We start from the raw sequence: 26,732 nt of genomic DNA, 5'->3' as shown, positions 1-26,732 counted from the left end.
GGATTTGGGAATTTTAATTCTCCTGAGTTGCTGCTTTGTTTTTCTGTTTCCATTTGATTGCTTTGCTTCTCAGTGCAAACAAGGAGGAAGATTTTAACAAAGAGCTTACTGGGACTGCAGTGTCTGGGTAAGGCAAGAGCACTGTTTGAGCTGATTTGTTGGAAGACAGTTCACAGTTTGTTTTTTACAGTGTAAATGAAATACGGAACTCAATTTGATGAGAAACTCACTTGATGAAAAAAATATTAGAATCTGTCATATTGCAAGCCATGATAAATTTTATCTAACACATTCTTAGGCATGTTCTTATCTGATGATACCTGATTTACTAAACCCCCGGAATGCTAATATGAGCTCTAACTGAATGTTCTGCTGCTGCTATAAGTTATTTTGTGGGAAGAGAGCAGTTTGACCTTTTTGCTTCACGCTTTAAGCGCTTCTGTCTACAGTCCTGTCTATCTCACAAGTATTTACTAATCTGCACTATATTGCTATGCTGGCACTGTTTAACTAGACAGAAAAATTCGGCACAGAAAGTCTCACTCACAAGACTTTAAACTCTTTTGTTGATTTATATTTTTTTAAAGGAGCTTGACATCTTCATCAAGTTCACAGTGGGCCTGCTTTGTTTGCTTTCTCTTGAATGCTTGATAAGATTTTTCTTCTATTGTTTTGTGCAGCAAGGACAGAACTTGCCATGGCTGAGGTGGTTTTTTTGTAAATCCACAATATGGTCATTGTCTGCTGCTGAATAATTGTGACTGCTTTTTGTACAACCAGAACTAAGGCTTTGGCTGTGAACAGATTCCTTCTTAGCGTGAAAAGAGACTAATCCATGTAAATACAGCCCCAAAATAAAGCTTTACAGAAAAAGGGAAAGGCTGCTAAGCAGGAGGGCAGAGGTCAGCAATTTAACCTTTAACCTAACAAATAAGAAGCATGAAAGTTCCCGAATTGGTTTACAAAGGCAAGCTCCTGTGATCTGTCAGTTTTTCTTTTCATGATAGAGTTGGGTGAGAAAACTGACTGACAGCTAGTGCCTTTTTAACTGCAGGTTGGAATTAACTGCTAAACTGAAACTTTCTTAGGGACACTTTTTCCTAGTGATTCTAACAAATTATTTTCCTTCACCAGCTATACTTAGAGTTTTCCTCGAATTTATAGATGAATTTGAGTGGTTGTTCCTTTTAAAGAGTTCTTGAGAGACTCAGTTTAAATACCCAATACTGGTGAGACATTTATATTTCAGCACTTGAAGCATTTAAGAATTTGGTGAAGGACTTGTTGCAGTTAACTCTCTGTTACCGTGCTGCTCCAGGAGCAGGGCTGCTGTAACTGCAGAGATTGTATTTGGGATGGAGTCAGTTGCTGTTAAAGGGGGTGCGTGTGTGTGACTTTATTTAAGGGACTAATTTTAATGTCAGTTGATCCTCAGTCACCGAAATTTCCGAGGTGGTTTTGGTTTTGTTTGTCCTCACTTAATCACAACAGGTAATCTCGTTAATGAGTGTTAACTATTGCTTAAAGCTCAGTGCATCTGCAATCAGCAGTTACCCAGATACACATTTCTGCGGAGAACTCTCAATTAGAGTGTCATTCAGGTGAAAAAGAAACAAAGTCGTAATGACTTTAAAGCAGACTCCCTGGAGATTTCAGAGCAGCGGTTTTGGGTGGGGGTTTTGCCCAGTGTTGAAGGCGCCATCCCAGGAGTGAGGGACCATCTGCAGCTGGATGATGCTTCCTGTGGATGTTTTCCATAGAAGTCTGGGAGTTTGGAATTTGTGCGTGTCTTTGGTGTGCTGCTGTGTGCGTTGGTAATTCTCGCCGAGCACTGCAGAGTGCTCCAGAGCCCTGACAGAGCAGTGCCTGAGAGCAGCACAGCCACGGGGAGCTTGGGGAGGCAGGAGATGAACTGGATCTATTTTATTGCTGGTTCCTTCTGTTCCAGGGGGCCCCTTGCAAGGAGGGAAGGTAACCTGGCATTGCAAAGGAGGCCTGTCAGTGCCTGAGGCAGCACTGCCCTGCTTCTCTTTGCTGTGATATTTTTTTGTCATGAACAAAAAGCAACATACTCGGGTTTTCTTGTGGTTTTTTGTTGCTTTTGTTCTGTGCTTTTTTTTTGGTGTGGTGTGTTTTTTGGTTTGGGTTTTGGGTTCTTTTTGAGGTTGAAATAGAGTTAGAGAGAGGGATGATTTGAGGTTAGATTATTATCAAGTAAGTATAAAATTCATACCAGGCTTTTGTTTTACTTCAACAATGGTTGTCAAAACCCCAAACCAAATCAAAACAAATCCCAAACTCCACCTTTTGTGCTACCAGAGACAATTTTCATTTTGGTCCTGGGACTAGCAAGTTTTGGTAAACCATTTGTCAAAATTCCAGATGCTGACAGATTACTGGCTCTTGGGAAGATGATTTTTGTATCTTTTTTAGATGGAAACAGATTTTGGTACACTTTTTAATATTGCTTATTTCATGGAGGAGTGGGATAGAAACCAAGGAGGTTGAACTTCAGTATGGAGGATGATAACCTTGGATGGAGGGGTGGGAAGAGACAGCTGATAGTGAGAATCTATTGTCTGGGATGGGTTATAGTCTGGAGAGTTCTGTGTGAACTCTTCCATGACTGGAAGAGTTGGAGAGTGATGGTTTCTGATTTGATGAAGATAATCAAACAATAGCAGACTGTGTGGAAGTCCCTTGTGGAACATCATAACCTGGGTACAGAGTTCAAAGATGAGGAGCAGGAGTGAAGGGTCCTGTTTGCTGTGTCACAGAAGGGTCTGGCCCCATGGCATTGACTCTGACAGTGCAGGCACCTGGGGAGGGAATGGGGAGAAGAACTCCAGGGGTACCTTGGGTGTTGGGTTTGACACTGGAGCCAAAAGAATTTCCACGCTTCGAATCTGTGCTGGGATTTGAAGTGTTGGTGAAAGAAATCCCACTCCCAACTCCCATTGCATTCTACAGGTGTTAACTCAACCCCAGACTTACTTCCTTTGAAGACTCATTTACTTTGAAACTATGTAGCTGTGAATATGAATAGTGGTAACATTACCTTTTGTGAATTGATTCTTACATTGTTACACCTCTTCAGTAAATTACTCTTCATTTATGTCTGTAAGATACTTGGGAGATCCTTGAGATCTTCTGTTCCATTGTGATTAATGTCCTTCTGCACTAAAGGTCAGATTATGTTTGTCCTGTGTGGTTTAAGGCCTTTTGTATATCATAATCTTATTTGCTAAAAGTATCTGCCACTACAGTATGTCACAGATTCCATCTGTGCTGTGTAATTAAATAGCTCTCATAGAGATTTTCTGCTGGAAAGAATTCCCACATTAAACCAGTAGTGTACAGCTTAGTGTGCACCTTGGCAGTGTCCAGGAGCAGGAATAGATGTGGTGAGGAAATGGAATGATGTCACTTGCTCAGTGTTTTATTCCCTCATGACCTGCAGAGGCAAAGAGAAGCAGAATCTCCCCATTTACCATCTCTCTTGCCCGGGTGGCAAAGAGCCTGTTTTGTTCCCCTCAGAAATATTGAAAGTGGCATCCAGTAATACAGTAATTACAGCTTTGCATTTTGGTGCATTTCTCGATTGCTTTGCTCTGCCCTGGCCATGGGATTGGGTCTTTCACTAAATCATCTGGAAGCAATTCTGTATCCAGACCGAATCCTTAGACTACAGTGTGTATCAATCACATGGACAATTAAAATTGAGTATTGACATGTTTTTAAAATAGTCATACATCTCAATTTTGTTTATCTCAAAGTTTTAAAAACCTAATGACCTCATTGCAGCTCGGCTATAATTACCATGTTTAAACTTCTATGCATTTTTTAGTTTAAACAGCCTTTGTGTTTTTTTTAAACCAAAAGAAAATTAATGAGAAGAGACAAAGAGACATCAAAGAGGTTTTCCCTCTGATTGCAGTGTTAGAAGTTTTGCCTGAAAATAGGTTACATTTCTTCTGTTTTCAGCTGAATCCTCATTAACTTTACATTTTAATGATGTCCAGAGCAAATTATACGATTATGGGAGATGCCTTAAAGGGAAGCTTAAAGGACACCTTTTTAATGTTTATTTCTTTACTGGTGGCAGTATTTGCACCAGTGTTATAAACAGCATTAGACTGCTAGAAGTAATTCCAACACATATCAGAAATATCTTCCATTTCTGCCATGTATGTAGTGTAAGTGTCTTTATTTAATATTTAACACAAATGCAGCATGTTGGGGGATATCTTCATCTTTATAGAAGAAAAATGTAAATCAGGTCCTTTTGAAAGAGTTTACAAATTGCTGGTGCATCTTCTGCTCAGTTTAATTTATGATGATAAGGTAAAAGGGAGACATGATTTAGCAAAGTCTCTGAATTGTTTTATTTTCCTGACCCTTCAGTGGAGAAGATGATTGAAACATTAATAAAGTGACAGTTTGTATTTTTACAGTGACATAAAGCATTATTGGGGAAACTTAGTGGCATTTCAATTTATTCCATTTAAGGGAACTCAAATAGCACCAGTTTAGTGTTCTAATGTACTTCTACTAAAAATTAAGATTGCATAATGAACTTTCTAGGTGAAGAATTGTGTTATATCGAATGTGGCAACAGAACCTTGGATTTGGTGCACCTTAAACAAGATTAACTGAAGCTGGCAGTGGCTGGGATGGAGTTTGAACAGTTGAGAATGAAATGCATAATTTCTGACTGTAGCTCAGTGAAAAGTTAGGCCAAAAGGTCTTGTGAGAAGTGGGGTGTTCGTTCCCCTGTGCTGACACTTGGTGTCTGTGCTCTGTGAACAGGACCTTTGGGTTTCTTGTGCTGCAAGAATATATCTTGGGGATAAATCTTTGGGAGGTGGGATTATGGCAAGGGAATGGGAAGGGGCAGGAGTGTCCCAAAGCACAGCTCTAAGGTAGGACTCCACGTGCAGCTGACTGGTGAAATGTGTTCGTTTGAGAGCTGACAGGTTAGTCCTTCCTGCCTCCATTCCCTAACAGGAGTGAACTCCTGATTAATCTGGGATTGTGCCCAGAGATGGGGCTCTGCTTGGCATGGGGTTTTGTGAAGCTCCTGTCCTACTCATGCTCAGTATTTCAGACTGGTACTTCTAAAAGTTTTCTCTGCAGCTGCAGCAATCTGCAATAGCAGCTGTTGGTAAATTCAACCTCCTGCTGCTCCAGCCCCTTCGTTCCCGGTGCCTTGGCTGCCCTCGGTGCCAGTCCCAGGGTGGGGTTGCTGTCCAGCCCCAGCTCCGTGTGCTGGGCTGGCTGGAACTGCACCTGCACGTGGGATCTGCTCAGGACATTGGGGAGAGCTGACTTTGGAAACGTGGCTGTCAAAATAATCCTTTTTGTCCTGAGAATTCCACTCTAAGGGTCCTACAATTTTATGATCTGCTCTGCCACTGCAATCTATTCCTTGTGTAGCTTAAATCTTTTAGCTTTGATGACTTCTAGTGTAACTTTAGTTTGAAGGTGGTGTCACTGAAGTAGAAGAAGGTTGAGTGCAATTTCCTGCCCTTTCTCACCTTTATTTTATAATTATCAGAGAATTTTTCAGTCTTTAGTTGAGATGCATAATAAAAATACTGGTTAATGAGCTGTAGCTGACAGAAAGATGTGCACGTTATCCTCGTTTCCTTGGCATGCAGGACTTTGTATAGGCTCATATTAGCACTGAAAACACGGAATGTTGTTCCTGGTAACTTGTTCCCCAAGTATGTGCAGCGAGGCTGTTTGCAGCCAGTTCTGTGTTAATGATAGTGCAGGGCTGAAGCATTCCAATCATTCATGTGCCTGTCCTCCCTTTCTCATAGGGCTCTCTTGGCTCAGGGTTTTTGCCTTATTCCTTTTGCTTTGTTGTGGTCAATTCAGTCAGTATAATAGCAGAGACACTGGCTTTTTTTTTGCCTTTTTTGCTTTAATAAAGAGTTATGTTAGAGATATACTATAACAGGGATGAGAGCTATTTATGTCCTAAGCTATTGATTTTTAATTAATGTTGCCTGGGCTCATACATGTTGGCAGAATTGCTAACAGCTTGTGGCATTTTTTAATTCACATCTTCTTTTTTGGTATTTTGACAGTGTCATTCATATCTCATGAAAAAGTACCTCGTCAGGTTAAATGTGTTAAAACACCGAGCAAAAAAAAAAAGGAGAGAATGGAACATAGGGCTGCCTAGAAACCTTGATCCATTGCCAAAGTATTTAAACAATTTAGTGTTTTGGTTTTCTAGCTCCAAGCTGCTTCTCAAATCCCTTGCTAATTAATCCAGTTAATTCTTTGTAGACTAACTGTATGCAGGGCTTTTTCTTGGGCCTCTATCACTGAGAACCCTGTTTTGTTTGAAGCAAACCTAAGCTCTGTTATAAAGGTTGTAGTAATAAAGTGAGTACTTGCAGATGTAAATACAGTGTTTTGAGCCCTTTTAAAAGGAGTTGTGTTTGTGTGGGTAACTTCTAATTTAATCTTTCATGTTTAAAAATTCAACATATATGCTTGTGTAAAAAGATGGAGAGAACTTTGTCATTACTTTGATCACCTAAGAAAAGGCTGTGGAGCCTCTGTGGGACAGTGATGGGTTGGAGTGCTGGTGCTGTGGTGCTGCAGTCAGTGAGGGGTGTTCAGTTTTCATCAAGGAAATGTTGTTCATGTCTGTGCTCCAAAATGTGTGTTTGGATACGGGGCAAATAAGGGTTTATCAAGAAGGAGAGTTTTTAGAAACAACCTGTTGATAGTTGGAATTCTTTTGGTGAGAGCACAAGAGAGCTGTGGGTTCAGACCTGGAAAAAGCAGCTGGGGAGCAGAGAGCTCAGAAAGCTGGTCAGACATGGACTGAGCCAAAGAACGGAGCGTGGGCTCCTCACGGGTGCTCCTGTGGGACAGAGCTGCCACAGCCCTGAGCTCACTGCAGTGTGTGAGGTGTGTTGGAACTGCTGCCCTGTCCCATTCCCAGAGCTGGGCACGCCGTGGGAGCTGTGGGAGCAGTGGGAACTGTGGGAGCAGTGGGAGCTGTGGGAGCTGTGGGAACTGTGGGAGCTGTGGGAGCTGTGGGAACTGTGGGGCTCCTGCTCTGCAGCCATCCCGAGGGGAAGTGCCTGCCGGGATGTGCTGCCCCACCAGCCTGCCCAGGGATTCGGACAGGCTGCTTCTGAGGGCTTGCTGTCTGTAGGAGAGCTTTCCCTGCTCTCTCAGGGACATTTTGGTAGCTGGACATGTGCTCTCCTGTATCTTGGAAATATCAAATATCTGAAAACATTCTTTGCTGTTTTGTGGTTAAAATTCCTTTTGATACCCTTGCCTTTTCCCCGGTAGCAGAAATGCTTTAAATTGTTTTAGTGAGATGATAGATTTCCTGTCTAGCTGCACTGAAGATCAGCAAGCTTCTCTTTATATAACACAAATTTTCCTTCAAGCTCACAGCACTGCTTTAAATGTGTAAATTTGCTATCTCCCAGACCCTCCTGTAGCTGCAGCATCACAGGGGCACCCTGAGCTCTGTGAGCAGCACTGACAGCACTGCAGCCAGAGCTGGGCTGTCCTGCACCTGTGGGGATCCCCAGCTCTCTGGGGGTGTGGGCTGCTGGCCAGGGGAACTTCATTCCAGGAGAGAGGGGTCCTTGGGAGCCCTGGAACACTCCGGGATTTTGGTTTCCTTTCATCACGTCAGCTACATGAGATGGATTTTGCCACCTTAGGACCTGTTTCCCCTCACCCCCACTAAGTTTTGATGCTGTTCAAGAAGTTCAGCTTCTGCCACCAGCACATCTGACCCCACAGGAACTTTTTGCAGGGGAGCCTGTTGGATGCTTTTGCTGTTCTTCCAGACTCTCCTCTCAGGTAGTGCTTCACTTTTAGGCTTCCCCGGGGCCTGGGTGGTGCTGCAGCCCTGGGTGAGCTCACTGGGCCCAGTCTGTGACGTGTTTAACTGGGTGCCAGCTGCAAACAGGCTGGCACTGTCAGAGCTGGGCATCAGTGAGCTCAGGGCTCTGAACATCCCCAGGGTCCCTGGCTGGAGGCTCAGGGGTCAGCACTCCCCGTGCCTGTGGCCGAGGAAGGGCTCTCTGTGTGCTGGGGGCAGTGGCACAGCTGCTCAAGAAAAGGGGGGTGTTTTTCCTTCCTTACTACAACACTTGGAGAACTTATGGTTGACTACAACACTTTGTTCCATGTGCTTTGTCAGTCAGTTCACATTAAACCTGGAGAGTGGTGGTCCATATAGAGAGTATTTCTGCAGTACTTTATGTATTTGTCTGATAATCTGAAGTTATGGTTGGTGGATTTTGGAAAGAAATTAAAAAAAAAGAAGTTAATCAGTTGTAAAATGTTTTCTAATACGTGGAAAATACAGGTTATTACCAAATTTAAATGGCCAAACTATCATTAAAACTAAAAGCAAAAATAGTGAAAATAAAGTAGTTTGGAAAATGTTTATAAAACTCAAAGTATTTTCTAGTAGTGAAAAGCCTGGAGGTGTTTTGAAAAATACTGTTTGTTTTCATTAGCAATTCCTTTAGGTTTTGTAATGTAGTTGATTGTTTGCCCTGGCTAATTGTGGTTTTACACCGGTTCCTTTTAACACAGTATTGCTCAAAAGCAATATGACAGTAAGCTGCTATTCCTGGTTTTCTTCAAAACAACAACCAAATTAAAAATTATCTGATTGACACAAGAAAGTAGAAAATATGACATTATATAAAAATTCCTCATGAAATTAATTGAATAAGGATTTTTTTTAAATGAAGGTCCTGAATATGCCAGTGTTAGGTATTAATTCAGTTGGCTCTAAACTCTAACATTATCAAATATAACTTCTCTTTGCTGCTGTACAAAGTGAGCTCAAAGCCATTGTTTTGGGCTGCACGTGCTTGACCACTCAGGAGCAGCAAGCCTGGGCAGCAGGTAGGCAAATAGGAGCAATCTGAAATACATGGCTTGTAAATATTAAAGAGGTGACTGTTTCTTGTAAAACTGTCAAAGCTCTCGTTGCTTTGGTCTTATCTTGTGCAACTTGAGAATTTGCATTCTGGAAATCTGAGTCAAACTGGCAGATTCAGACAATCCCTGCTTGTGGCTGGTGTGGTTAAACTCCAGATGATGCACTACTCTGGATTAATTCATTAGTCAGGATTAATTTTTGCTGCATGTTAGCTAGATGTGATGAAGGCCTTTTTATTTTTCTCCCTTTCTTGCCTCTGAGACTTTCGAAAAATCTCAGCTTGTGAAAGATTGCCCACGTGCCCTGTGTGGTACTGGCACCTCCAGACTGTCACATTTTAGTCAGAGCATGAAATATTAGTGAACTGTTTCTTTCATATTTCCAGGACAAGGAGGGCTTGCCAGCTGCTGTGCAAGTGAGGGGACTGTCACCAGGCAACTCTGCTGTCTCAGGATATAAATACAAAGAGGCAGGAGAGAAACAAAGTCAGTATGCATGGCCTGAGCACTTGAAACATATCTCTATTAAATTTATAGAGTGGTGAAAAGGTTATGAGAAAAAAAACATACTGATCAAACACAAATAAATAAAAAAATTATTAAAACCAAAAAAAGCCTAATTAAAGTAGGTGTTCCCATTCAACTTCTACATTTAAACCCTTTTGTATAATTATTACAGGCAGCCTGTAAAATGTTTCAAGACACTTCGTATTTCATTTTGTAAGCCAGGCTTTGTGCATTTCTTGACCATTGAAATACAATTTTACCTAATTATATTTTTTTGCAAGTTTTAGCTGCTGTATGATTTGCTGACTAGAATTATAGGGGGGGGAAAAAGAATTAAAAACATAATCCATTCAAAATTTGCTGCTTGCAGGACTCCTGGAGTTTGGCTTAGCTGGCCAGGAACACTGCATTTCTGGGTTGGTGGGAGAACAGATGGTTATGAAGAGAAATATCCCCCTAAGTGCAGAGTAAAGCAAACTCAAAAGATTCATCAAGCGTGCTTTAATGTGGGCCTGAGGTGCCACCAGAGTCATTAACCAGTGCAGGGAGAGGGGCTGAGCACCTCAAGTGAAGGTGGGAGAAACATGTCACAAACAGGACTCCAAATCATGACTCTTTTGTCTTCTGGTTTTGATCTCTGTCCTTTTAGTTTTAGCTCTGTCCTGTGCACCTCCTTCTGATAGTTCCAGCTTTAGTTCTTTCAGTGTCAGCAGTTTAAAAATTAATCTGGACTGAAAATTTTCTGCTCTCTTTGTAAAGAAATAATTCAGAGTTTGCTGGTCACTGAAACCATCTTATGCTTTCAAATGTCTCCTTGCTCTTAGAGTTTAGAATGTTAGTTAAATGAATCTGTACCATTATACAACTGATTTTTTAAAAGGTGGAATCCTGGTATGGATGAAACAAAAGAGGTTAAAGATTTAACAGAGTGGTGTTTCCCCAGTTGTATTTCATATATTGAACACTGTGCTTGCAACACAACTGTTTCACAACCTCCACTGAAAGAATTGGTAAAGTTTTGATTAAACCTGGAGGGTTCAGGGGAGTAAATAATAGCAGTTAGGATGGAAGCTGGTGCCCTGTGCAAGGGTCTGACTCAGTGCTGTGTGTTCCAGGCTGGGCACTTCAGAGCTTGACATGATACCAAATACCTGCTGAGGACTTGGGACGAGGAAACCAGAGCAGCCTCTTCTTGTGGGGAAGGGCAGTGAATGGTTTCCCCACCTTCTTATCCAAGGAAGGAGTGTTGTTTCTGCTTTGCCCTTGCTGTACTTTAGTTTTTTAGTGGGATCGTGGAGTGAATGTAACCAAGACCCCTTTAGATGGGAATTTGCTTGGCTGCTGGAAGCTGTGAAAGTCTCATATCTGAGACTTGCTCTGAATGGGTCACAGGGGGACCAGAAACCCTGAGGAGGGGGACCAGAAAACCAGGCAGCTCAGGTGTACAGACACAACTCTAAAGCTTGTGCCATTCTTGTGCTGTTGGAGCTGTTACCTCTCCACATCTTCATTCTGCAGAGCTGTGCATGGTTAAGTAAAAATCTGTGAGGAAGTTGTAGTTTAACCTGCTTTGCTTTGGAAGGATTTTTCAAAAATACGTATAAGACGTTGCTGAACACTGTCTAGGAAAGTTTTGCTCCTCACTGCCCCTCTGGTTCTCGAGGTGTTAATAATATAAAAGCAATTATGGAAATCATAGTGATTTGCTTAATCTGTTCTGGTTTTCTCCCTTCCTTCCTGTTTCCTATGATGTATATTTTATGTTGCCTTTGCTCTCAGTCTTTCCTGCTTTTGCATCGCTTTACTGAACTCTGAATTACAAACCTTATATTTCATTTCTAGATGAAGCTGTCGGGAAAAGCATTTTCCCATCACTGGTGAGGTTTGTGGCGCTCTCGGGGCAGACTCTTGGAGCTGTGTGAGGAGAGAGGGCAGAGCTGGGGTCTGTTCTCTCTGCCCTCAGCCCGTGCTTGGGGTCCAGCTCTGTCCCAGTGTGGCTGTCACTGAGCTCTGCTCGGGGGTCACAGAGCCCTCCGGAGCTGGGCAGGGCAGGCTCTGCTTTCCTGCTGCCCTGCCCCGGGCTGGGCTGGCTCTGGAGCTGGGCTGGGGTGTCAGGGTGCCCTGCCGTGGGGTGGGTTGGACACTGCCCCTGCTGTGCTCGCTGGGGCCTCAGGCCCTGCAGTCCCACACTCTGTGCTGCTGAGGGGCTTTGGGGAGGGGTGCAAGGCACTCGTGGGGAATGTTCTTTACATCTGGCTCGTTTTCTGACTGGTACACTTTCAAAATAAGGAGCTCTTTAAGAAGAAAAGATTAAAAGATTGAAGTCTTAAAGCTGTGTATTAAATAAAAATGGAATTTTTTATTCCCTACGTATTTTGTCTTGTTCTGAGGTTTCGTGTCTGCCGTCCTGGGTGTGTAGGTTTTTTCTCTCCCACATTTTCTCCACCCACCCCCTGCCTTTTCCCCTCCTCCCCTGCTTCCCCCACTCAGGGATGGCTTCTGCTTCCCGGGCTGCAGCAGTCTGGGGGCAAGCAGGAGTGTTCGGCCGTGCTGAGTGCAGGACACCCAGGAGTTGGCAGAGGTTTGGAAAGGAGTTTGCATTGCTTTTTTGTTGTGCTGCATAAGTATGAGAATGGGTAATGGGTGTTGAAATTAAAGTTACTCTGAATTCAGTTCCAGTTCATTTTAGAGGGACTGCAGCTATAAGGACCTTAAAGAAGTGAATGAGGTAAATCATTTAATTAGGGAGGAAAAATGAGGTGATTTTCACTCTATTTTTCAGTTTGGGATTGGTATATCTGAATGATGTGTAGCCAGTACGGATTAAGTTGGCTGACTTTTATCAAAAGGAGCAGGTCAGTTTGTGTTGGGTTTGCATTGTTAACTCTGGGAAGTATTTTCTGGTAATTTCTTGAAAACTGTCCTGGTTTTATAATTTCCATACAATTCAAATAACAGACCAGTTCGAGTTGGGCTATTTTTAGAAGTAACCAAGCATGCCTCTTTTAAAGGCAAAACTCACTTTATGATGTCAGAAAAGTTGAGAGTAAAAGAGCAGCATAGTTACACTAATATGCCATTGTAGCATGTTCCCATCCTGTCATCTGGAAAATTAAATCAGGTTCCAGCATGGATTAACATCCAGACTTGTGAGGAGGGGAAGGTAGTGTCTTAAATGCCATGAAATTGAACAATGGGATTATACAGTTCACAGCTAATTTCAATATTCGGCTGGATTTGGCTTTTTGTTGGGCAAGATTGTGCAGGGAGAGGCAGCAATAGCTTTAGAACTTGGAAACATTCACGTTTTTAATGAAATACTGACAATAATAGCCTGAATGTGGTTGAGCAATCAATACAGTGCTCTGCACAATGCACCCAGAGTGGTGTGGAATCTCTGCTCCTGGAGGGAAACGCTGAGTGTGTTGGCAGTGAGAACTGTGCTCACCCCTGTGGGATCAGGGCTTTGTGCTCCCCATTTGGAGAGAACCTATAAATGCCCGGCCAGGACTCAGATGCTGCTGAAATGGTGCAGCAAAGCCTTGCTCTGCTGTCCCTTCCGGAATAACCCCACACTCAGTCGCCCGTTGGTCGTGTGAGAAGTGATTCCGTCGCTTCCCTGGGAATCTCCCCTTGAAATCATTGCAAAGGAAAGTGCTGCAGGAACAGCCACGGAATCCGTTCCATAGGTGGTTTTCCAAACAGCTCTCCCAGGGTGTCTGTGCTGAGGAACAAGGGCTGGGGCAGCTCCAGCTCTGTGGCCAGCTGAGATCTCACGGCAGCAGCTGCTTTGTGTGGAGCTGTATCCTCTGGGAAGAGGCTTCCAGTGATGTGTGTCAGGTTGGGAAGTGAATCTCAGGACATTTGTGTGACATGCCATTGGTTTAAAATCCTTTCTAAACCTGAGTGTAAGCAATAGGAATAAAATCAACGTTTGTCTTGGTACCAGTTTAAGTTTGTGACAGATGTATTTCACTGCACTTACGCCCATGTAAGAATGGGAGATTCCAGGTGGGGTGGTGTATTTTAGCTTTATTTTGGAGTGTCATTGTTTGTATTCTTACTGCTTTACACTTGTAACTTACAACTTCCAGTGCTGTATTTCACCATGTGATTAATATTAATAGATGGCTGTTTGTCAGCAGTTGCTTTAGGCACAAACAGTGTGGATCTTGTCGTCTTTGTGAACTGGAACTACCAAATCAGGTGTAATGAAAGATAAACAGGAGATACTAGGTTACCATGCCACAGGTTCAACCTGTGGCACAACCTGAGTTCTTGTTTTGGGGTTTGGGAGAAGTTTAGTTTGAGAAGCAGCTCCATAATTCCTGTGATTTTTCCTGTCTGAGGTTCACTTGCACTGTGTTTGGCTGTGGTTTGCAGGGTCTCCTGCCCTCAGCTGAGCTTTCAGAGCTCTGTAACCTTATCAGTGACTGCTCAGAGCTTTGCTGTCGTGGGGCAAGAGGCTGGGCAGCATTTCAGTCTGGCTCTTCCCTTGTTCTGGTGTCAGCAAATAGATTCCACTCTTCTGAACTTGAAAAAAGTATTTTACATGTGTTTACTTTGCATCATTTCACTCGAAAGCCTGTTAAGTACCTGGAATAACAGCGTTCCCTGTGTTTTGAGTTGCAAAGGGTTTTCTTGCTGTCTGGAGCTACAATGGAGCTGCATCTCACTGTTTGCATGTGCTGTGCAAAACAAATTACTGCAGTTAAAGTGTTTGAAGTTCTCAAGTTACTTTAGTTTTACAGGCAGAGTTGACAGTTCTGTTCTGTCTTTCCCAAGTATTTTCACACGGTGCTGAAGCAGTTTTTCCTGATCCTAATGGTGCTGATTAAAGCTGAATCCTGAGTGCTTGGCTGGGCTACCCACCTGTATCCCTGATGGTCTGACCATTTTCTCCTGTTCAGAATGATTCAGATATCATGTCTGTTGGGATTATTGGGTGCCCTGTGCTTGTCCTTTCAGGGCAGAGCCTGGCCATACTGAGTAATAGCAATGTTTGGTTTGTAGATCTTTATATTCCATAAAGTCAGGTGTCTTGAGGGCCACTATTTCAATGTATGGGTTTCTGTCAATCCTCTTGGTGTAGTGAGGGTGCTCCAGCATCCTGGAACTTCATGTCATGCCCACATAGAATTGAAATGTAGTTTTACTGTGTGTCTATGTGTAGGTCAGTGCAGTTGAGAACACCTTTCTCATGCACACTGAGTTACCAGCAAAGAATGGGGGATGAAAGCCATAGTAAGATGTGATGAAGTTTCTTTTCCCCTTGTGTAGTGTTTTCCAAATAAAGATGCTGCAAGTTTAGTCAATATTCCCAGACCATTTAAAAGCCAAAGTGATGGAGCTGCCACAGTGTTAAATAGAAAGTACTTGTGCAAACATGAGGCTGGGAGGCTGCCAGGCACATCCCAAAGGTGGGGCCCTTCCCTGCAGGGTTCAGGTCTGGCTGGGTCGGCCACCCTGAGGCTGGACACAACCCATGTCCCTGTGTCACAGGGGCCTGTGACACCCAGGGCAGTGCCCCCCGTGGCTGTGAGACAGTAAAGGCACTGGCAGGGATGTGTTTGCCCAGGGTGCCCTGTACCTGCTGTGCTCACACGTGAATCCTGGAGCCCCACAAAGCTGCACAGACCCTCATCTCTGATGGGTCATCTGGGAAGGGGCTTTCAGGGCTCCCAGAAATGTGGTCAAGCAGAGTCCTGCAGCCTGTCCTTGTGCCTTGTGCCAAGGAGCTCCTGGAACACAGAAGAACCTTCAAGATGCTGAGAAAACAGGAAAAATACATGTTTACACACACACACAGTTACTTTGTGTGACTAATCTGTTTTGTTGGATCCTTCAAGAATGACAATGCGGCCTGCCATCTATGGAGGAATGTGTTTAGAGCAAACACACTGTGCATTTGTGTCAAATTTGGTTCCTCATTTCTCTAAAACAGTGGTAAATGATAAAATATGTGTCAGTACATGTATATATATATTTATATTAAATTTGAGAGCAATGGATCAGTAGAAGGGGGGGAACGTTGGTATCACATTCCAGACACCATTACGGGTTTCTTCAGCAATACAGATTTATTTCTTTGATTGAGTCGTTGTTTGGTCTTTTTTCCTGTGAAATCCTGAAATCTTACCCTTAAATAATTAGTTTGAAAATTATTTTAAAATATGCAACTTAATACTTGCATAATTTACTCTCTCCACTGCTCCTCACTTGCTGTGCTGAGGTGTGAAACTGGACTGTCCCTTCATTGCTAACTGTGTGTGGAGGGTACTCATGGCAGAACAGCTGGGCACATCTGTCTGTGTGTTTGGACACTTCACTCACCTGTGTAGAGACTGAAGAATTTTCAAACTAAGGCTTTAAAAGGTGATCCCTTGCTTTGTTTCTGCTTTGCTGTTTGTGTAGAAGGGTTTGCTCACGCGTGTATGTAAAGTGTGATGCACTGTACATGTGACTGTCTGTGTGCCCTGGTGAAATGGTAACACTCAGCACCTGATTCTCTGCAAAACGTTCAGCTGGGAGGTTTGTAAAGGTCCAGGCTGTTGGATTTGTCCTGCAGAAGGAACACACCTCACAAGGAGTTGGCAGCTGTGGCAGTGGGACCAGCGATGGCCGAACGGATCCCTCGGTGACCTGCCCTGAGAACCCAGGACCCCAGGGGATGGTGCCACAGCCACAGCTGAGCCGGGGGGTGGCCTCGTGCAGCCCCTCTGGGGCTGTGTCACAGTGTCACTGCCACGGGCAGGGCTGGGCAGAGTGTCCCACACCCCGGGCAGGGGCTCTGGGGATACCCTTGGGTGTTCCAGTGCTTTACACTCTGTCTTGAACTCTTGCCTGAGAGTTTGGTTTGGTTTTGGTAATTAAAAAAGGAATAATTGTGGAATGGAATGTGGCCTTCTCCGCTGTATCCCTTTGAAAAATGCGTGGCTTTGAAGAGGTCTGTTTTAAATAGGTTGTCATATAAATAATTTCAATCATGATATTCTGTTGTTTTATGAACATCTCTAATTAAATTTAAGATAACTTCTCAGGGAATACTACCATATTATTTATTCTGACAGCCAGAGGAATAAGGACGTTGCATCAGTCTGCAATGCTTGCTAATCTGAAGTGTTTCACACTTGTTTTCCTGATGGAGAGGTTCCAGGGCTGCCTTAATTGCCTCTTTCGAATTCTGGATAAATATTTTTGTCTTCTGGGGAGCACACCTTAACATGAAGTAATTCTGAGAGATTTGTAATCTGGTATCACTGAAAACTGTCTGTGGAGATAAACCAGTGCAGTGTCTGGAGCTGGCAGAACTGGTGTGATTTTAACTCAAATTCAGTGCCCTGGGTAACCATTTCCTGGTGACAAGCCCAGCTGGCAAATCACAGCCAGGAAGATATTGCACAAGGTGACAGGCTGGAGTTCAGTCCAGCACCAGGGCTCCCCTTATAAAATAATATAGAGATAAATATATATATTTACATATATATGTGTGTATGTACACACAGACATTTTTGATTTCACGTGTTTTGTGTGTGTTTTATGCACAGTTTTTGTTTTTCTGGAGGAGGGTAAAGGGAGAGCCTTGAAAAGTCCTTCCCTGCTCTTATCAACACAGCAGCCTCAGCTGCCCTCCTTGGATCCCCTGCCAGGGTTGCTATCATCTTCTGATCAAATATTAATGTGTGATTCTCTGCTTGCTCACTAATCCAAAGCCAATTAATATTATCTGTCAATTATTTACAGATCCTGAGGTGCGGAGGCAATTCCCAGAGGGCTACAGTGACCAGGTTTGGAATGCGTAATTAATTTTTTACATGACAAAATTTATTTCAGGGTTGTTCAACATATTATTGCTGCTCTTTTTACTGAAAGAGATAAATGCATTCTTAGAAAGAAAAAGAAGCTGTAATTAGGAGCAGAAGGATACAAACATTTTTACACTGAAGGCAGCAGACGGAAGAATTGGGCTCTCGGAAGGTTGGTTTACAGCCCCGAGTTTACGAGGGAACATGAGAGCGGGCAGGAAAATTGATTAATAAATTTCCCTTTTTGCCTTTGGGTGCCAGAGCCGCAGTTCATTTGGCAGAGCTCTCGGCATTGTGTGAGGGTTTATGGCTGTGTTTAACTGGGCACCTGGCACTCCAGCGCATTTTTGGAATTCCTGCCTGCTCAGGCAGCCTCTGCTCCGCTCAGAGGGATGGTGTGACCCCAGATGTGTGGGTGGGACACACGGGGGTTCATCATTTAGCTGGAACACAGGTTGGGTTAGGGATTTTTCACCGGGTCTGTGGCTGACTCGGAAATGAGAACTTCAGGTTACGTTGTGTTTTCCTGTGCTCTCCCGTGTCTCCTCAGGATGGACTGGGCTGGGGTCGGAGCTTGGGGAGGGGGATTATTCCTGGGGTGTCTTAAGGCCACTGGAGTTCCTGTGGGTGCTGGTGGTCAGCACTGGGGTGTCAGTGCCAGCTGAGCTCCTGCACCTCAATTCCTGGGAAGTGCTGAACTTATGGCATTGTATAACTGTTTAATATAACAATAACTTCTGCCTCAACGAGTCCCTGCTATTGGGTGATAACAGGTTAGGGTCAGCACAGCTGTTTTGTCTCAGGTCCTTTCCCTCTAGTTATGTATTCATGCCACATGAAATGGTGTGTCATTTAGACCGAAGCATTTCACAAATTGTGAGCTGTGCTGGCTCACAGGGCCAGGACAAACGTTTTCATGTTGGGCTGTAATCACTCTGTGCAGGGGGACCTTGACCAGGCCTTCTGGGTGGGTTTGTAGCTGTAGCAGTAATATTTTTTCAAAGCAGCTATTGAACTGCTTTTCACTGTAGTTCATTGTTAGGACTTCCTGTGCACTTGGGTACAGCATGGAACTAACCCTTGTGGAGAACTGCAGCCCCATTGCCACTGTAGGTCTGTGATTTGTTAATAAACGTGCCTGTGTTTGTGTTTACCTGAGGACTGACTTCTTTCCAGCACCCTGTGTAGTGATCAGTCAGTTGGGTGTGAGCTGATGGTCCTTCAGAGCTGGGACGGTCACTGGTGTCCATGACCAAGGTGTTACAGGAGAGCCTGGTAATACAATTGACTTCATAAATTCTTAACGGCCCCCTTTCTTCTGCTGCAAATGATTAGACTTGTATAATATTGCTATGAATATGCAAGACTGAATCAAACTCAGAGGAGCCACAGGCTCATAAAAATTCTTAAGATGTTCACCCAGTCCCAGTCCGAGTTTCCGATGGCTGATGTCAGACCCCCCAAAACACACAGAGCTGTGTTTGTGTGGCTCTGGGGGTGGGTTCTTACATTGTCACGTATTTTGCACATGCAAATTTAAAGGGGAAGCAAAAGAGAGGAGGCTGAACTTCTCAGCCTCGAGTAGATTTCAGAAACGTTTTTCCTGTTGACGCACAGGAGTATTTTCTGGTCCTGGTAACTGGACATTCTGAAAGAGGAGAACATGTCCAGAGCTGACAGATCTGGATTTGAAAAATCACCTGTGAACATTTAAGTAAACCAGAGAGGAAGAGCTTCATCCATGTTTTTACTGATGAATTTAGAGCTCTGAGAAATATATAGGTTGCAAATCAGGCCAGTTAGGTTTATTTCTTAAAGCTTCTGGTTTATTGTTTTTTTGGAAGAAAAATATTGTCAGAGTGCCAAGTCACTGCAGCCCAAGATGCACAGTACAAACCCCTTGATTTCTCCATGTGTTTCTGTATGCAAGGGAGAGAGGTGATCTGCATGGTAGTGCAGGCAAAAGTTGTTTCTAGCAATCAAACATTTATGATTTAATCCAGAAGGAATATTTGAGTTAAATCAACACAAGGTAAAGCACTTATTAGTAAGAGGAAAAAAAAAAAAGGAAAAACACCTCAAGTTTTTTTTTATTCATCTAAACTCTCAGTGCTTGTTTTTACATACACTGTATTTCCCATGTACCAGCACATCTGATCAGAGACCCTCGCTGCTGCTAGATGTTTTATTCTGTGTGTTCTTTGTACCTTACAGTAAAAGAATCTGTCACAAATTATTGTGCCTCACTGCTTTAGAAACTGAGAAAAAAGGGAGGTTAGATTGACATCTGTGACTGAATAATGATGACCAGCCTTTTGGCTCCCCTTGAGCCACAAAGCCAGCATTGCCTTTAGAGAGGAAAAAGGAGTAAGAAGAAAGGGGAGGGATAAAAGAGAGTTACAAATCTGTGGTCCCGGAGATGTATTACTGTTGGGCCAGTTGTCTGCGTGGTATGATAATCCATTTTGATCTTCTGTCTTAATTGTCTGCTAAAGACAAATGGGCAGTAAAAGTTCATCAGTTTCATCTTTTGCTTCTCATTTAGAGACAGAATAAATGATCCATGGCTACAGAAGAAACCTTTCTTTCTGACACGGAAGTAATGCAGACCCAACACGTTTTATTAAAATATTTCTCCCTCATTATTTCAGTCCTCTCAGCTCTGATAGATCTTACTGTTTCATGAAAAATGTAATCTGAAATGTAAATAAGGGGTTTGATACAAAGTCAGGAAGTAATGAGCAGGCCAGCCACATTGCAGGAATTTTGATTGTAATTACTGACAAAGTGAATTCTGCGTGTCCTGATTTTTTTCCCTCAAGTTGTCTTTGACACGTTCAGACCACAATGACATCTACGGTTTAAATCTGTTAAATAACTGTATAAGGGAATATTTTATGGAAAATGTCATAGACAAGGTAACTGAGGAGCCTTACTAAGGGGAGAAAATGCTAATGATTGCTCCAGGCCACTTGAAATGGGTAAAACGGGGCTCCTTTGACTGGCAGGAGGGGGCTGGAGTAATCTTGAGATACATTTTTAAAATAAGAGTGTTTTAACTTCTTGGGCTGTTTTATAATGGCTTTCAAGAACAAAATGTGTATTTATGTGTTTGTGGTTGTACCTAGCATGAAATCAGTAATTGTTGGTATTATAAGCAACAGTTTTTCAGAGCTGGCTTTTTAGCATGACATCCAAATTTAAACCAGATGAGAACTGAGTTTTTCTTTATAAAATGCAGTCACTGTAGGGAGAAGTATCCTTTTAAAAAATAGAGAAATACTTCTGTATTTTCTGGTTTGGGTTCCTGACAAAACTTTATTAATGAAGTCAGTTTTTTTAGGTGAGATCCTGTACTACTGGAATATTGCAAACACCAAACCACGGCCAGGCTGCTTTACCCTTATCACCATGTGTATTTTGGCTGTCCACTGTTTGGAAGATTAATGCCAAGATAACCAGCTCTCCTGGGCCAGTTAATTTAAGTACAGGGAAGTTTGCAGCAAAGATACAAACTTCTGTCAGAAACAATGTCACAGCAAATAGTTGTTGTGTAAATATATAAAAATAGAAGACAGTAAAGCAATCAGCGAGAGCTGTAGGAGGAATTGCACAATCTTGTCAAAGGCAGTATATTTTTCAGTTTTTGTTTTTTGTTTTTTTGAGTGGTGCATCATTTGGTCCCTGACTGTTTTAGTCTTTATAGCTCATCTGGAAAGGAAATCAGAAGTGCTGTGGTGATGGTTCCCGTTTGTGAGCTGCTCTCAGTGGTATGATGGCTTGTCTATAATTTGATGAACTATTGTATGCTCAGTTAATTACTCCAGGAATGACTGAGGTATGTGTGCTTGCAAGCTGGTACTTATGCAGATTGCTACTTCTATTCTGCTGGTAATTTTTCTTTCCACTGGCACTGAAACAGAGTTTATAACGAAACCAACAATCTTTATACATTTATAGATAAACTGTAAAACTTTTATGGCAGTCTTTATATAGAAACTAATGGTCTTTCTTGTACCAAGTCTATGAGCATTGTACAAACATTGCACACAGGGAAAAATAAAGAGCACTTTCTTTGTGTCATTGAGAGTTGTGTGATTGGAGAGGAGTTACACAAATGGAGCATAAACCCCCCGTCTTGAGAAGTCTGGGTGCTCTGAGGGGACTGAGTTGCTTGAACAGGGATGATTATAATCCAGTTGGATATTTCTGAATTGCACACAGTATCCTGAGCATAAACTCCTTGCCTTACAGGCTGCACACACTGTGTGATAAATCCTGCCTTGAGAGCAGTTTAAAATAATGGCTGTCCTTTAAGGAGCAAGTGAACAAGTTGGGTTGGAAAGGTTGCGTAATTAGTGATTTAGAAAATCTAGAAAAGTGGTCCTGGTGTTGTGAAAGCCACTTTGTATTAACCCAAGGCAGTGTAAATAGTAAATGTCTGAAGCATTTGATCCCCGGGTGTGCAGTCTTTGCTGCTCGCAGGGTGTGCAGAGCCCACACACTGCACTGGCACAGGGGGGCTTTGCCATCCAGATAAACCAGGATGGATGGGGTGGGACAGGTGTGGCCACTGCCCTGTGTCACCAGGAGGGTGAACCAGCAGCAGGAACAGACACCTTTGGGTGCCCAGGGACAGGTGAGGAGCTCCCCCTGTCCCCCCAGGGCAGGTGGGACAGGGCTGTGCCTCTGGAGCTTTCTGGAAGCAGTGGAACCTGTGAGGACAGAATGGTGGACAGCACCAAACCATGGGCTTTGACTACAGAGCTGAGGGCTTCCTGAACTCAGAGTGGTTTTTTTAGACCAGATGTATTTTCTTTAATGTAGGAAAGTAAAGAAAAATCCTCATTTATTCCTCATTTGCTCTTTCTTAAGCAGCCTTGTCATATGGTACAAGTTGCTTTTTCATTACCTTTTCTTTAGACCAAACAGGTGAGAGGTCAGTTTTTTTAATGTATTTCTATTTGTGCCTTTTCTACGCCTCTCTAGTATAATTTAATTAGAATAAAAACTGCAGAACCAAGTGTGCTGTGTGTGTGTCTGCAGCAGGGTGTGTGTCTGCAGCAGGGTGTCTGTCCTGTTCTGGGTGCAGTGCAGGGTGTCTGTGCTCCATGGAGCTGCAAACCTTGAGAACTACAGGGCAAAGCTGATTTGCATCTTAATAGAACCTTTGCCATAGCCTGTTCATCCCAGTTGCATTTTAGAACTGAAGTTAATAACGGTAAGAAGGAGAGGTTGGTGCAGTATTCCCATGGTGAGAGAGCTGAGCCAGGAGCTGTGTTTGACACAGGAGCTGGCTTTGCTGATCAGGAGTTCACACAGCACTGGAGCACTGGAGATTTCTGTCTGGTTTTCTGTGTTTATTTTACTGCTTTTTGGTGATTGGCTGCAAAACTCAGTGCAGTGGATTTGTGCAGAGCAAAATCAGTCTGTGTAAGTACCCCTGAAAAAAGTTAGTCCTGAGAGCACCTGGGGCAGTGTTGGACTCTGTGTGAAAACCGTGTCAAAAACCAGTGTCCAGCAATCAGAAAAATTCTGAATAGAAATAGAGCAGTAATTAGGTTCAAGTGTGAGGAAATGGGTGCAAGGCACTTTCTAAACAATTTCAGTTTTCTTTCATGTAAAATTCAAATCGATATTGGGAGTTCGATAAACATAATTTGATTTTACCACAAATGGTTCAGTGTGTGCAAATAGTGCTGGATACAGTCACATGGCCTTTGTTATACCAGAGGTCAGACTGGATGATCATAATGGTCCCTTCTGGTCTTAAAAACCTGTGAATATATGAATAATTTACAACCTGTCCTGCCAAGCCTCGTTCGTTGAGGTGGTCATATTAAAATCCTGTGGGACTGCTCGTGTGAGTAAAGGTTGTGGGATCAGGCCTGAAGTGAGTAATCATTATCACTTTTGTTTAAATTTATTGATAAAAGTATAAAATATTCACTGCAAGTAAAGCTGGGTTTCTTTAAAATGGGAGATGCTTTGGCAGTAATATTCTACTTGGGTTTGTTAAGCCAGGCAGTAGCAAAAGAGTTTTGGAAGTTCTCTTGTTTCATAAAGAGATAATGCAAAGCATTTACTTTGCATGATGCTTTAATTGAGTTTCCCAAATTATTTTGCATCCATTATTCTTTGTTCTTTTTTACATTTATTTTTCAAAGGAATGGTTGCAAAATAGCCTGAAAGAGGATTTGTTGGTGATTGATAGATGGCACTAATTGGTGTTCACATACTCAAACTTTCACATGTGTCTGGACAGCAGCGTGAAGCTGGTGGCATCTTACACAGACAAGCTGGAAATTACCCTAAAGTGTTAAACCAGGGAAGTCCAAAGCTCTTTGCTTTATACTTGGAAAACTCCAGATTCTAAATTCAGTCATCTTTGGGCATATCAGCTCCTTTTTCTTACAGTAAAAAGCACTTCCCAAGGCTAATGAATGTTTTTTTAGCTTTCAGGTTTTTGACCACATTTTTCTCTAGCATATTCTTGTATTTGGAAATCTGAGAGTTGTGAAAATACCGACAAATTTGAAGAGCTGTGTCCTGTTATAACCCTCAGTTGTCTGAGGTGATCACTGACTTCACCTCATCTCTGCACAGTTTAACTGTTGGGAAAGTTCTCCTTGCCCTGGGGGCAGGAGTGTCCTCATCACATTCATCCTCTTTAATTCCCTGCTCTGGGGAACTCTCAGAAGGGTGTGGAGGGAATGCCCAGCTGAGGAGCAGGGCCAGGCAAGGCTCACAGCTGGGCAGCTGTTGCCCCCTTTGGGATGTTGGGTGGTTCTGTCGCAGTTCCCACCTGGGGAAGGGAGTGAAGGACCTTCAGCAGGGGCAGCTTCAAAGCTCCTCCTCAGCAGCACGTTCTCCAGCAGTGAGGAGGATCCTGCTCCCAGCAGCTGGACACCTGGGAGAAGGCAGATCCGTGGCTGTCCCTGCCTCTGGAACTGGATAACTCCAGGATACCTGGCTGTGTACCAGGGGCATTTTCCTTGGCAGTCTGAGTTCAGTTTTAGTAACAGTTCCAGAAGTGGGGGGGGTGTTTTCCCCTAAGCCCCACTGCCCTGAGGGACTGGTTTCCTCAGTGCTCCTCAGGAATTATGCATTTGCTCAGGTGTTGGTTTGGAGCCCCAGTCTGTAGCTCATTCCTGCTCAGGGTGTCACTAATGGGGGATTTATGGTATGGAATGGCCAAGTGAATTCAGGATACACTCTAATATTGTCTTTGGTAACCAGGGCAGGAAGAAACTGAAGTCTAATGTTACTCTCTCACCCTTTTTAATGCTTTGAATTTCTAGAAAAGGGCTTGTGAATGAAATTACTCAATTTTACAGTGAGAGATGGTGGAATTTCTGCACTGTGGAAGTGGCAGCACAGGGATTCCAAAGGGCTCCTGTGAGAGTGGTGTGAAATCCTTACCTTGCCCTCTCAACCACAAAGTTCTACTCTTGACTTTCACCTGTTTTCAAATGCAAGTTTCTGCACATCCTTTCTTTGAGAAAGGGACGGGAGTTGAAATTTAATGACATTTACTATTTGTTGAACGAAGTTGTTTGTTTGTTTCTTTTGGGTTTTGTTGGTTTGGGGTTTTTTTTGGTTGTTTATTTATAACATCCTAGGGATTAATTTTTCCTTTAATTTAGTTTCCCATCTCTTGTGCCTGGATGCAGCAGAAGTGAATATGAGAATTTGCACCCAGCTAGAAGAGATTATATCTTTAAAAGCCAAAACTCTGGGATTTTTTTTTCGTACTCCCTGAAAACTGAATCTCCTTTTGAGGCTGAACCACAGTGCAGATTGATAGAGGTGTAAAGTAGTCACATGGGCAGGATTTGATTGCAGGATTTAATTTAGATTTGGAGCTCTGGCCCCTCTCTTTTAACATGTTATATCTGTATGACTGAATTCCTGTGATTTGCATTATCTGATTGTAGCAAAGATCAAATCTTGTTGTGTGTATGACTGAAAATTTAATTGGAACAGTGCTGTCCTAATAGTCTGCTGTGATCATAAAGTTTGTATTTGCTAACAGAGCTCATTTTCTAGCAGCCTCTGCTTTGGAGTGTTTGCTCACGTGTGTTTTGGAGAGGCTGGGCAGGGCTGGGGCAGCAGAGATCAGCAAAGACCCTGCCCAGTGATGCAAACAGGGCACTTCTTCCCTGCACGTCTTGTTAGCTCTCAGTGCAGACCTTTATTGGTGCTTCTTCAATAATTTGTTTAAACTATGCAGTACAGATTCCTTATTTTAGCACTAAGACTTACAAAGGCTTCTTTTAGCAGCCTTTAATTTCGTACTTATGTATGTGACATAGCCTGTGGCTGTGATCTCTGCTGTGAATCTGCAGTTGTTTTGGGATGAAAGCAGAAGGCAGCTGGAAACTCAGTAGCTACATCTAGCTGTCTACCTAGAGAAGGCCTTGATTTCAAGTTTATCTAAACAAGCTCGACTAATCCCAACTATCTGGGGGGATCCACTGTCAAAACAAGCAGCATGGCCCTAAGGCAAACACAGCCATACAGAAATGAAGGCTGGGACTCCCAATACTCCGATGGCTGCAGACTGGAGGCTTTTTTCCTGAAAAGAGAGTAGGAGAGGTACAATTTGCATAATGCCTTTTCATTGGGAACTTTTGGAAGGCTGACAGAGGTCCAGCTTATAGCGCTGCAGCCACAATACAGAGTCTATAGGAGAATCCTTGAATGACCTGACCATATTGAAAGAAAAAATGAAAGCATCCAAGTATAGCCAAGTGAGTGTGGAAAAGAGGGCTGGTGCATTGTCTAACATCTGCTCTACTTCTCGTTAGTTTTGTTCTTTGGTATTCTATGTGGACTTTGGAGAAACCTAAGACAGCCTAACATGAATCCTATAATCTTCCTTCTGAATATTTATGCAGTGTGCCAGCCTCTAAGCTGTCCTTTGCATCTTCCTACTTCCCCCTCATTTTCATGCTCTCAAATGAGGCCAACATTTCAAAAGCTAAATAAATGTTTGTGAATGTTTATAAAAGATTTGCATAAATTTGTCCTTGTTTGACAAAGATCACTTTTTTCTTATGCCAGTTCTGAAATATTTTAAAGGTTTCAGTGCTTGTCTTGACAACAAAGTCCTGCCTCAGAGAACAATGATTGCTGATTAAGTGGGTATGTGCTCCGAGCTGAATAGAGCAATGGGCTGAAAGGGCCAGCCATCTTAAGCCAGAATTATAATATTTAACAAATGTTAAACCCAAGGATATATTTAAAGCTTTGTTTTTGAGGCAGTGTACCTGTGCAGTTGACTTAGGGGGTGTGCAGGATGTGATTATCCTTTCACAGCTAATAGTTCTCACCTAATTTCTGCTAAATGTGGAAGCGAAAATACTCCTCGTTTTTAGTCACTAAATGTTTAGGATATGTTTAATTGAATCAGTGTTCTAGCTCTCTGAGACTGACACTTCTTACCTACACCAACTGATCACTGTTTAT

General features: G+C 42.9%; 1 protein-coding gene across 1 annotated transcript in view; it reads left to right on the top strand.

Annotated features, from left to right (window-relative positions):
• The window catches only part of LOC108495067 (DENN domain-containing protein 1A), a 142,129-nt gene that overhangs the window by 12,232 nt on the left and 103,165 nt on the right, over window positions 1–26,732 (top strand). Inside the window, exon 3 of the mRNA XM_017810332.1 lies at window positions 17,200–17,243. Coding sequence (XP_017665821.1) covers window positions 17,200–17,243 — 44 coding nt within the window. The remainder of the gene's footprint in view (window positions 1–17,199; window positions 17,244–26,732) is intronic.

Source organism: Lepidothrix coronata, unplaced genomic scaffold, assembly GCF_001604755.1.
Source record: "Lepidothrix coronata isolate B3197 unplaced genomic scaffold, Lepidothrix_coronata-1.0 Scaffold28, whole genome shotgun sequence".
In the NCBI taxonomy this organism is placed as follows: Eukaryota; Metazoa; Chordata; class Aves; order Passeriformes; family Pipridae; genus Lepidothrix; species Lepidothrix coronata.
Note: the sequence above shows the minus strand (reverse complement) of the source record. Positions and strands in the feature narration are given on the sequence as shown.